This window comes from Chaetodon auriga, chromosome 1, assembly GCF_051107435.1.
Source record: "Chaetodon auriga isolate fChaAug3 chromosome 1, fChaAug3.hap1, whole genome shotgun sequence".
Lineage (NCBI taxonomy): Eukaryota > Metazoa > Chordata > Actinopteri > Chaetodontiformes > Chaetodontidae > Chaetodon > Chaetodon auriga.
Genome location: NC_135074.1, coordinates 17,765,370 through 17,777,769, shown reverse-complemented (window position 1 = coordinate 17,777,769; position 12,400 = coordinate 17,765,370). Strand labels below are relative to the sequence as shown.

Genomic DNA, 12,400 nt, shown 5'->3' with positions numbered 1-12,400 from the left:
TTGGAATCCATATAACGGTCGCTTTCTCAGCGCGTTGGTCCTTCAGTGTCTCAGCTAGCTAAAACATGAAGTAGCTTTAGCGAAGTTACAGCGGATTGTTCGACTGTTACATGACGAGGAGGTTCCCAAACCTCACAAACCGCGAAGACTCAACATTTCTGTGTCGTCAGGATAAAAATAGGAAACATGGAGGTAACTTCTTCTCAGAGGAAGACTTTCTGTTAAAGAAGAGGGAGAACTCTTAAGAACACACTGGAAACCAGTCAAACGATGTGATCATATGCCATGTTTGTCGTGTTTGGCATTAAATTTAGCTACATGATCCAGAAACGTTACATAGCCGATAACTGTACCAATGTTTAACAAGGTCTCCAGCTCATTGTTTCATTAACAGTGTAACTTATAGCCAGCTAGAAGGTCTGTATGCCAGGAGGCTGCAGTCTACCGCCTGACAGCTCAGGCAGTGGGACGTAGGATACTGAAAAGCAACTTGTTAAGACAAAGATGTTCTTCATTTCAGTGTGATTTGAAGCAAGTAATCCCCCTTCTCTCTTGCCACTGAAGCACTGCAGATATTTACTGGTTTTGTTGATATAATTCTATGTCAGTGAAGGAATTTTTAAATTGCATTATGCTCATGATCAGTTAAATTGGAGATTATTAAATCATGAATTAGGCTTAAGCACGAGTATTAGAGTAAGCATCAATGCTACAGCTGAGCATTTTTCATATGAAAGTTTAAACTGAGTAAAGATTTCCTTAAAGAAACCAATTTTATTTGTCAGAACCAAGTTAATACAGCCTTTTGCATAAGCACCTGATAAAAGGCACAACCTGACTCATGTGCTTCAGGTGAAACGTTTAGTTTGGGAATTTAGGCAAATCACGGTTACAGCTCAATGAGTAAAAAATTTAATGTTGTCATGATAGGACATATTTGAACAATACCAGTGTGAAAAATAGAGCGACGGAAACATCCAGTACAATGGTGGACAAGCCCAATGCATTGTCAACTCATGTGGTTTAGACATTCAAATGAGTGAAGCTCTTAATATCAAGTTGTCCATTTAATAAAATATATTTGCAAGCAAAATACACGGACATTTCTGTGTAAGCATTCAGGGGTTTCTCTGCTAAGTTTGATAAAACTAATTCGAGCCATCTTTTTTAACTGTACCACTATACTTTTAAAAGTCAATGATCAAGATTATTACACCTGCAGAAACCTAAAATTTCAGTCTCAATGTCTACTTTTATTTGTTGTACAGTCATACATCTGGTCTCATCTGCCACACAGTTGTTAAAATATCATTCAAGCTGCTACGGAGCATTACATTGCCAATGGTACAAAAGGAAAACATTAACCCAAAGTGGAATGGCTACACAAGGATGCAAAACAACGTTCTTTCCTTGAACTTAGCGGTGACAATGTTTAGTACATATGCATCATCTAGGGTTGTTACAGTAGCAAGAAAGGAGCATAAAGATAAGCAGTCTATTAAGCTTTTAAAAACTAGATAGGCTTAAAAAGGGATGTACTAACCACAGAAAAAGAAACCAAAAAGTAAAAATATTCAAAATATTTTTCTTTTCTTGAAGTGGCTGTGATTAATGCTGTATCATATCCCTGAAAGTTGCCCTTTTCTTTCTGCAAATTTATGACATTTCTGAGGAGACATGTTCTGTCCAAACTGAGAGGTACATGGAGCTCTTCAGTAAGGATACTGAACATTGATTGGAATTATGGAAAGAAATTTAAAAAAAAAAAAAAGCAAGGTCCATATTATATGTCCATTATCTACTTAGAACTTTAACTCAATGACACAGGCATAGAAAAGGAAAAACAAACAAAGACCTATAAGAAGAGAGATGAAAATCCCCAGATCTTTTGTAAAATTATACACAGTCTTGATTTAGGGAAGAATCATTCTACCAAGTTCAAACATTCTGTACGTATTATTTTGCAAAAATTTAACCAGAAGAGCTTTTGTCGTCTAGATGACGCATAGCCGTTTTCTACCACATAACAGACCTACTAACCACCAAAGGCAACAACAAAAGGCTCAAGATACCGCTGTCAATTACAGCCACTCCAAACCCCAATGTACTGAAATAAGCTTTTTTTTTTTTGGTAGGCAAATCCTGATTACAAATCCTTTTCACTTATCCAAGTCTTTGTCAATACATGATTAAAAAGCAAATCTTGAATTACAACAGTGATGTTTGTTTCTGGCTAGGATGCAAGTGTTTGTAATCCTAAATTCCAAGAATTAAAATGAAGATGTGATGTGTGTGTTTACAGGTTCAACCGTCACACCCATCACCGGTCCATCATGCTCAGGATCATCTCAGGGGTCAGGTCCCCATTAGGTGGGGCATCAGACAGCTGCACCTCCTGTGCTGTCCCCTCTGCCTGGGATAACTCCTCCATCTGAATGGTTGACTTCCCTCCACCAACCACCACCTCCTCTATGGCCTCCTGGTCATCTTGTTCAGCACCAACCTCCTTCTTCACAATTATGTCATCCACCTCTCCAGTGGCCTCGTCCTCCACACGGATGATAGCAGCCGCTGTTAAGAGAGTTTCAGGTCAGATTCTGGTACTAGAAGATGTAAATATGCTTTTCACACTGTTGCAACTTTTTAGCTATGTAGTTGTGATCTGCGTAACAATCCATTAGCAAAAGTATCATGATCAGACACTTACTGTCAGGTTTGTTCTTTGGGGGCCGTCCACGTTTCCTCTTGACTGGTGGCTCCACAGGGGCTGGGATAGGGACAACTGGTGGGGCCTGTTCCACCTCAATCTCACTTAACAGCTCCTCTTCCTCCTCTGCCTCATCCAGTTCAGCCTCTACATGGTGAATAAGGACATCAAGCACATTTGACTTCAATTTTGATATTTACTGGTAATCTTACTCGATATAATATCGTCCACTACAATTTGAGACATACATGCACACGGCTGTGTGTATGAATATGTATATATAGTATTAGTCAAAAGTTTGGACACAACATCTAATCAAATGGTATTTCTTTATTGTTTTCTGTAGTGTATATTAATACTGATATGAAAGAACACGCATGGAATTATGGAGGAAACAAAAGTGTTGAAGCAAAATAGGTTTTAGATTTTAGACCCTTCAAAATAGCCACCATTCACCTGATGACAGCTTGCACACTAATGGCATTATCCTAACTAGCTTCATGCAGTGGTTTTCACATAACCCATGCCTTATCAAAACTTAATGAGTGGAAATTCTTGCTTTCTTAAGCTTGGTTTAGGCTTCTGCGTCGCGGCGACGCCGTACCTACGCCGTCGACGCAGACCCCTACGCGGACCCTACGCCGTAGCCTGACGCGCGCCTCCAAAAAATCCTGACTACGCGTCGCGTCGACGCGTAGTGACGTGAACGTCGAGGACTGTGATTGGTCCGTTCAGAACGTAATTTTCGGTTCAGTCGCAGCCCTATGGTCGCAGCACAACAACACCGCCATTTTCAAAGTTTCTGTGGTGAGAGCTACAAGAAAAACTGGACCAAGCCGAAGAAAGAATTATTGAGGAGGTACGCAAGTACGACCACCTCTACAACTCCTCTTCGCGGCAGCAAGAGCCCCCCGAAACCATACAAAGACACAGCCGCACCCCCCTAGCGGCTTGGCGGTGAATTGCGGAGCAACGCGTTCCCTCGACGCAGAACTACGAATGCTCAGTGACGGCGTAGGGTGTACGCCGTAGGTACGGCGTCGCCGCGACGCCGAAGCCTAAACCAAGCTTTAATGTGTTAGCGGTAGTGTTGATAGAAGATCAAATAGCCCTATTCGATTACTGTAGTAATCTATATCATGGTAAGACCTGCAAGATCATTATCATCACCATTTTAAGAAATGATGTCAGTAAATCCCAAAAATTTCAGCAACTTCAAATGTATCTTCAAGTGCTATCACAAAAACCATCAAATTCTCTTATCAAACCAGCTCTCATGAGACTGCCGAAGGTCAACAGTCAACTCTGCTGCACATGCCCTATTTATAATGCCGAATTAATGTTGTATTTTATCAGATGAAAAGAAAACAACTTATGAGTGAAAAATACAGTTTAGTGCATGTAACAACAGCATTTATCTGCAGATATCGGTCAGATTAATCAAGGAGGTGTGATGGTGTTGGGATTCTTTGCTGGTGACCCTGTTAGCAATTTCTTAAAAATGTGAAGCGCACTTAACCAGCATGGCCACCACAGCATTCTGCAGCGACAAGTCGTCCCATCTGCTCTGTACTTCGTGAGACCCTCACCCAAAACGGACCTTCGGGTTATGTAAGGGCCATTTGACTGAGAACGAGACAGATGGAGTGCTGCATCAGATGACTTGTTCTCCACTATCACCTGACCTGAACCCAGCTGACATGGTGTGAGATGAGTTGGGCTGCAGACTGAAGGAAAAGCAGCTAACATGCTCAGCATATACAATCATCAAAGCAAAAAGGTGGCCACTTTGAAGAATCCCAAACACAAAATATATTTTACCATTTTTTTTCCCTTCAGACTCTTTTTTTGTCCACTCCATAATTCCACATGTGTTCTTTCATACATTTGATGTCTTCAGCATTGCTCTATGGGAGGGTGTTTCCAAACTTTTGACTGGTATTACATAACTGTTCAAAGGTAATGAATAATGTCAAATGAGCAAATAGATGAAAAAAGAACAGTGAATCTAGGTTTAAACCCCTGAATGCCACAGCTTAAAATGAGCAACATATATCTAAATAGTGTTGCTTGGTAAAACTTCTGCATGTTAAAAACTGTTGAATTGTCTCCAGGTTGGCGTTAAACCAACAAAAGTTGGCACATGTAACAATTAATGTTCTGGATCCTATGCTTTTTATTTTCCAAGTTTTGTATAATCTTCATTAACCAAAAAAAACTGTCTCTATGACTGATGATGAATCTCGTAGGCCAAAACAATATCCTGAACATTGAGAGTAGAAGCTAAAATGAAACATTGTTTTAACTGAACAGTTTTTGCATAGTTAAGTTAAATGAAAAATGATCAGATAAATGCTAAATGGACTCCTCTGACCTAAAGAAATGCCAGTGTATATTCTAGTGTCAACTTGAGGGACCAATACAAAAGCATATGTACACAGTACCTGTGTCATCATCATCGTCATCCCTCCTGGCCTGCATCTTTCTCTTCCTACCCCGGCGACCCTTTTTGGGTGTGGGAGTTCCATTTTCCTCTTGAGAAAGTTCACCCGTGCAGTTATCAGCATGACGCAGCATGGTGTTCTGTGGAGCATACACATAACCATCACCACTCAGTGGCGTACTGTGAAAAAAATGGTGAGTGTGTGTGTGCCAGCGCACTAAAACTTAGCACAGGCCTACCCTGCGGGTGAAGGTCTTGCTACACTTGCTGCAGACGAAAGCAGTGGGGACAAAGTTGGGATCATGGTAGCGCTTGAAGTGCATGTCCAGAAGCTGCTTCTGCCGGAAGGTTTTCTCACACAGGCTGCAGGCAAATGGCTTCTCCCCAGTGTGTGTGCGCTTGTGCATTATCATGTGGCGTTCCTAGGTCAGACAAAAATAAGAGTCATTTACCATGAAAATAAATTAACACCCACACATGTGCTTCATATTCCTCTTGCCACGGACCTGTCTGCAGCAGTAGTCACACTGATCACATTTGAAACGTTTCTCATTCTTGTGGGTCTTCTGGTGTTGGATGAGAGCGTATCGCTCATGAAACACAGCATCACAGTAACGACATTTCTTTCCCATTTCAATAAATGAATGCTGCTTCCGCAAGTGAACACCTGGAATGGAAATAAAAAGACATGAAATCAGTTTGACAAAAGTCACTCTGGCCTATTATATGGATAAAGACAAACAAACAAACTAATAATAATAATTCGGTACATACAGATCCTTCCAATTCTCTACAATGACTAGATACACACACAGCATACCAATACTCCAACGACCAGGTTTTAAACAATATTTCTATCATAGACGGTTTACATCATGTGAAGTAACATGACTTCTCCTCCAACCATGGTTTCCATGGAGACATGTAATGATCTCAGGCTTCAGAGACCCACATATAAACCAGTGTCCCAGCACTTATTCTACCACACCACTTTAATGACACATAGTTTTAAGTAAAAATGGCAACACATAACTAACCAAGATCACTCTTGCGTGCGATGACCGTATCACAGTGTGGGCAGTGGAACTTGGCCACATTCTCTGTGTGTTTCTGCAGAATATGCATCTTCATGGTGCCGCTCTGTGTGAAACGGGCATGGCAGATATAGCACTCGTACGGCTTCTCACCTGCAACGAAGAAGAGAGAATTAAAGAGGTTAACTCTTCTGAAACTGGGGGAAAGCTTAGTCTTTCAGCCAGTAAATGGAACGAGTATGTTACCTGAATGTGTCCTCATGTGCCTCTTCAGCTTGTAAGTGTCTCTGCTAGCATAGCTGCACAGACTGCACTGGAAGGGTCGCTCTCCTGTGTGAGAGCGGATGTGTCTCTTCAGCTTACTCACCTGGGGGGGAAAAAAAAGGCAGAAACATTAAAATAAGAACTAATCCCCAGCTTTAAGGAGAATTACACGCAAGTTTTTTAGCAATCAGTATGTGATTACTTGCCTCCACACTGCAATAGTCACACATAGAGCACTTGAAGGGCTTCTCATGTGTGTGTTTGTAGCGACGATGACGCACCAACTCACCGCTGGTCACAAATGCCATGTCACAATCTGTGCATTTATGTGGCCGAGTGCCTAAGCAAATGGAGAGAAGTGTGAGAACGAAGAACATGACCATGGCTTATTAATGAATATATTCTTTGCCTACTTGGTCTAAAAATAACATGAAGTGAGAAGGATTGATGAAAAGTATGCAAACTCTTGACAATGTGGTGCTAATGTAATGAGAGGAAGAACAAAATTCAAGTACATTAAGCAGCTAACCAGGTTTCGTAACAGTTTCTTTTCCCAAAGCAAGTTCTTCACTTACCAAGTCATCAGAATTATTACAAACCACAAGGAGACATTTTCAATCAGGTATAAATATCAGTCTTTGCATTACCTGTGTGTGTATTGAGGTGGTTCCTCAGCAACGTGACTGTTCGGAAAGCCCGTCCACACAAGTGACATTTATGTGGTCTCTCGTCTGTATGGCTCTTCATGTGTCGGTCCAGATTGGAGCGACGTGGACAGGTGTAGCTACACAACTCACACTGGAAAGTCTTCTTTACACCTGGACACAAAAAGGGATAATCATTCAATCTAAGCACCGCAAATAAAACACCATTTTAGTGTTGTAAAGAGGAACCTTGCATAACCAAACAAGAATGTAAAATGTGTCCTTTTCACCCTCATGTGTCATTATCTAGGGCTCTAAAGTCTAACCTTTTTTCTTGATCTTGGTGGGCTTGGGTGGTTTCATGTTGCCCACAACCTTCTCAGCATTCACCTCTGACAGCAGCCCCTCCTGCTGCTCTTCTTCAAAGTCGTACACAGAAACATCCATGTCCCGATCTCCCTCGCCATAGCGCAGGCGGCTCTTCTTTCCCTTCTTTCCTTTACGGACAGCGGTGATGGGCTGGTAGTCTGGGTCCTTGGACCATTCTGGATCTTCTTGTTGAGGCGCAGGGGGATCTACTTCTGCTGCCTCTTCTTCTCCTTCCTCCTCCTCGCCCCTTGTCCCCTGAAGCTCCTCGTGGGCTGCTTGAAGTTCCTCCTGCTCTACAGTCTCTACTTCACCATTGGCACCCACTTTTACCACCTAAAAGAAAACATTACAAATTAATCTTATTGCAACGGGACTCTTTCCAATAAAAAGGAGTTCACACAGTGTGCCGAGTTGAGGACAGAACTAAAAAGGGCCCGATTTCATTACACAGCAGCCCAGAGTTGTTTCTCACCTGGAAGCCCTCTGGCAAGGGAAGGGTGTGACAGATAACTGGCTCTGTGTCCTTGTTAACTGTCGATGCATCAACATAGGTGCCCTGGAGCCCCTCTACAGTTGCTGTTGTGACAGGTACTTGAACCAACTGAAGCTGCCCAAGGCCCAATGCAGCCCCTGTCTGTTCCTCCATATTCACCACCTAAATAGAAGGAATAACCTGCTGAACTTGATCATATGACAAAAACATTTCCTCCCCAAGTTTAATTACTCATAATCCAACATTGGTGGTTTATACAAACCTGGAGCGTGATGATCTGACCCTCATCTCCACCAGTAACTGTGACTGTGCCGCCACCCTCCAACACCTCAGACTTCATTTGCAGCAGAGTTGGGTCGAGAGCATCCATCACCATCATCTCCATGTTACCAGCCACCTCCCCCTGTGGAGCTATGGCTGCTCCTTGCATCAAGGCCTCTCCACCTTCTGGCAGTACCTTTCCGTCAGCCTGAGCAGTCTCCATGGGAACAACCTCGCCCTCCATGGTAACGGGCCGACTAACACCCTTAACAGAGAAGACATTTATCAAAAAACTGAAAAGGGCTTTCATGGTTGACCATTCATGTAGTTTTAAAAACAAGAACACATGGCTGAAAATACATTTGGTTGCACAAAGAATGTTACTCATTTGGTTAAGATTTCATGGTAAGTGAAATTCAATTTGGGTTTTTGAATATATTTTTGCTTACTTATCTTATGTTTACTAATACTAATTTTACTCAATGTTTCAAAATAATTTTGTACTTATTTGTTCAACTCAACTAGACTTAAAATCATTTCTGAAACAATACTTGAAAGTGTTTCAAACCGTGACAACATTTGAGGACACATGCACTAGTGACTCTAAATTGCTGCACTGACCAGGCGAGTGTCCTTGCCCTTTGCCCAAAGATGAGATATGCTCAAGCCCCAGGATCTTGGACATCAAAAAGCATGTGTGGAAAACCAGTTAATTATCAATCTTACATGTTTGCTGTGTATTTCCTCCGATATTTCCACTATACAGTTTTGACCCAGTTACTGAGGTTTTGAGGTATCCTCTGGAAACGTCCACTACCACCCCAATGCAATGGCAGTGAAGATTTTTGAAAATCTCAACACCAGTGTTTGTTTCCAGAGAAAATGTTGAAGATAATCCTTAGACCTAATTGAGCAGTTTTCATTTGAAATAATTTTCAATAAAATGGAACAATTGCAACAACTGTCCACTGTGAGTGGATTATCCTGAGTAACCAGGCCATTTTGCAGTTGAGTATATCAAATGCTGTGAGTTCAACAAATGAAACTGCATTTCCTTTCACTGCCGTTGCAGATCTCAAAAGCTCAGGCAGGGTCGAGTGTGTTTGTGTCATGTTGATGACCTGGTCCTTTAATAAACCATTAAAAAGGGCCACTGATTACGTATGCATCTTAAATCAACCCAATCTTTCTGCATAAACATAAAGCACGATAGAATCCAACTATGACCTCATGTAATCAGGATTGTCAAATCTTCAGTTTATCTGCCCATATAACATGCAGAAGCCTAAAAGGATGAACAGATGATTGCTAATAGCAGTGACAAAAAATGATTTCGATGTAATAACACAATTCTTCACGCAGATTGCCTCTCTACCGCTGCGAGTATTAATCCCATAATGCACCACGTCGAGATGAATATAATGGACAACCTAGTATACGGCGACTTCTACACTACATTAAGTCGTACCTGGAGATTAGAGTAAAACTCGAGCGAGCAACGTGTTGCGAGGAAGCAACTCGTGAGAGTTTATGATCCATAACACGACTGTCCTGAAGTCCAAAAGTGAGGCAAACTTTTGAAAAGTGATAATTCGGGCCTTCTTGCGCTGATTAAACACTGATGAGCAGCATCTGTTTGCCATTTACAGAAATCAATCAGCCTATCAATCAATCAGCCAATAATTCTGTCACTACTAAATCTTTGTTACTTTTTAAAATTTGATGCATTAGTTCAGTCCGTCGGTCTAAAAGTGAAATACAGTCAAAACGATATAAACTATTCAAACGTCAACTCGTGAGTTGGTGAGTTAACTCGAGGGGCGCGAGTACGTCTGAAAACAGGAAACAAAGGGTACGATAAGATGGACGTCAGGCCTGAACAAACTTAAAAAGGAAATACTGCTAAATACAACCATCCTTGTGCAAGTACCCCAAAACATCGGCCAAAAAAACACCAAAAGGCTCGACTGTGACCGGGAGTTACAGTTTATAGACGGATTTAGTGCATTTTGGACAACGATAGAGGGAGACAAACACCCCCCGCCAGCCGCCTGGCCGGTAAGCCCTACCGTGACACCTAGAGGCCGGCGACGGCTCCTACAAAAACGTTTCCGCGTTTGGAGGCAAAGTAACAGCTTCACTTACTCCCGGCGGCTTCTTTTCCCCGTGATATTCACTTGGAAACTCAGCGTCTGTGGTCGCTCTCTTCAGTCCCGCTGTGACCGTCCGTACGTGCTGAGCGCCGGACTAATAATTTTCTCCCGCTTTTGAAGAGAGAGGGCCTAACACAAAATGGCGGTCCACAAGAGCCAACGCGACTGCGCAAACAGAGCACCCGAGGGAGTGAAGGGGAGTGTTCGAGCTGTGGCTGGCGGTGATGGGCGCCAAATTTGAATTCAGGCGTGGGCGTGGCGTCCGGAAACATTACGAGGACGAGCGATAGATTATTGATCAGTTTTCTGACGGGAAGTTCAGGTGGCTTTTAACCGAGAGTGACTGCTAGACAGTGTCGAGTCACTGTTAAGTCGTGGCTACAAGTGACATTCTGCGAATTAAAGCAATTCATAAAAGCGGTCACAAGGGGGCAGTGTGAATGTTGTAGGTGTGAAGCAGGCCTGAGCACACAGATAGTCGTGATTGTACATCATCCTCGAGGGTTTTTATATGTAGTTGTGTCAGTGTGGAGTGAAGGTGACTTTTTTTCATCCCAAATAATGACCTATATTTCAGAAACTGATACTGTCCAATATCCTGACACTACCACCATGACCAGATAAAACTGCTGGCAAGGTGAAATGAACTGCTGGGCCCATTTAAACTTTGAGGTCCTTGCACTATAAGTGCAGTGTTTATAGCTTTTTTGTGGTACTTACTAGTTGAACATTTGCTGGATGATAATATTGGTGAACTTGTGGAGTAGGAATGTGTGACATTTAAGAGCAAAACAATGTGATTTAGGAGTTTAACAGCACTGAGTATCAACCACAGCATCACTTTGGTTGCACATCAAGCCCATTCTTCAGTGATGCTTATAATTATCTTAAATTTTAATCTCATCTGGCTTTAAAGTTTTATTTAATGTTTTGTCAGTTTATTGGTTTACAGCAAAGACCAAACTTATTGTGATACATGAGCATATTTACAAGATCTATATAAAATACACATTCAAGCTTCAAAACTGTGTCACCACTATGATCCAAATTGAGAAATTAATTAATTAATTTATTTATTTATTTTTGCCTTACAATGAACTACAGTAGGTCTATTACATCTACACTATAGCACTGGAATAGCTAATGTCATGTGGAAAACCTGACATGGGTTCATAAGTGGAAAACAAGTTATTTATGGGTTGTTATGTGGAGCTGAGAGTTAGCCGCTCGGAGAGGAAGCAGTCACAGAGAAAATAAATCCCATCCCCAGAGAAATTGTGTGTGCTTGGACAGGTACTATTGTAGACATAAATCAAAGTCGATTGAGCATTTCCTACTCTGCCAATGAAGCCAGTGTGTAACTGATACATTTAGATACGTCTTTCAAACCAGGATGAAAATCTCGAAATATTGAAACCAGGTTTTCATCTGAAATATTCAAAGCAGGCAACCCAATTCCCATGAAACTTACCAAACAAGCCCTCATGTGAATTAGTAGTATAATGAAGATTGGTGCTTGTGGGTGTGTCTTATGGTTTCTGAACAAGTCTTACAGCTCATTATCAAGGCTTCTAACCATCCTCTCAGGACTGTTTTGGACAGTTTCCTCTATAGTAGCCAGCTATTGGTGAGACATCTCGCTTTGAAATTTACAAGAAAACTGTAGTGTCTCATTACACACTTTTTTGGTGCTAAAAGAATCTACCAGGTCAGCCTTTCACTTCCAGCATTTCAGAGCATCTTTTCCGCATATAAAATAAATTATTAATTTGTTACATAACCAATAGAACATTTTGTTCATTTCACCTATTTCCATTGCAGTATATCCAGATATGTGCACTTATCATAGGCTTGGATGCATGGATGAAACACATGTGACCACTTTATTCCTCTCTCTCTGCCTCTTCTTATTTTATCACCATCTTTTTCTCATGGTTCTCCTCTCGGAGGGGAGGGGGCAGAGAAAGGCGAGGTTCTGTTGTCAGATCTGTCAGTCTAGCCGGCCTGGCCCCTCCCACCTCAGTGGAGGCAT

The 12,400-nt window shown here is 41.8% G+C and overlaps 1 protein-coding gene across 1 annotated transcript; it reads right to left on the bottom strand.

The window, feature by feature from the left end:
- Positions 1-1,048: 1,048 nt before the first annotated feature.
- On the bottom strand, positions 1,049-10,519 carry LOC143318988 (transcriptional repressor CTCF-like). The gene is made up of 13 exons (XM_076727543.1): positions 10,361-10,519; positions 8,217-8,480; positions 7,934-8,116; positions 7,419-7,794; positions 7,096-7,266; positions 6,655-6,788; positions 6,431-6,551; positions 6,188-6,337; positions 5,657-5,817; positions 5,390-5,572; positions 5,152-5,290; positions 2,708-2,854; positions 1,049-2,571 (listed from the first exon to the last, which is right to left on the bottom strand). The coding sequence occupies exons 2-13, from the start codon at positions 8,457-8,459 to the stop codon at positions 2,321-2,323; spliced, it is 2,259 nt and encodes a 752-aa protein (XP_076583658.1). The 5' UTR covers positions 8,460-8,480; positions 10,361-10,519; the 3' UTR covers positions 1,049-2,320.
- Between the last annotated feature and the right edge of the window lie 1,881 nt (positions 10,520-12,400).

What these genes read in the sequence shown, in the direction of transcription:
- LOC143318988 (XM_076727543.1), bottom strand. Translation starts at nt 8,459, where the DNA reads ATGGAGGGCGAGGTTGTTCCCATGGAGACTGCTCAGGCTGACGGAAAG. An exon ending in GTCAGATCATCACGCTCCAG is followed by an intron (nt 8,117 to 8,216) that starts GTTTGTATAAAC and finishes CCTTCTATTTAG; the next exon opens with GTGGTGAATATGGAGGAACA. An exon ending in CACCAAGATCAAGAAAAAAG is followed by an intron (nt 7,267 to 7,418) that starts GTTAGACTTTAG and finishes TTTTGTGTCCAG; the next exon opens with GTGTAAAGAAGACTTTCCAG.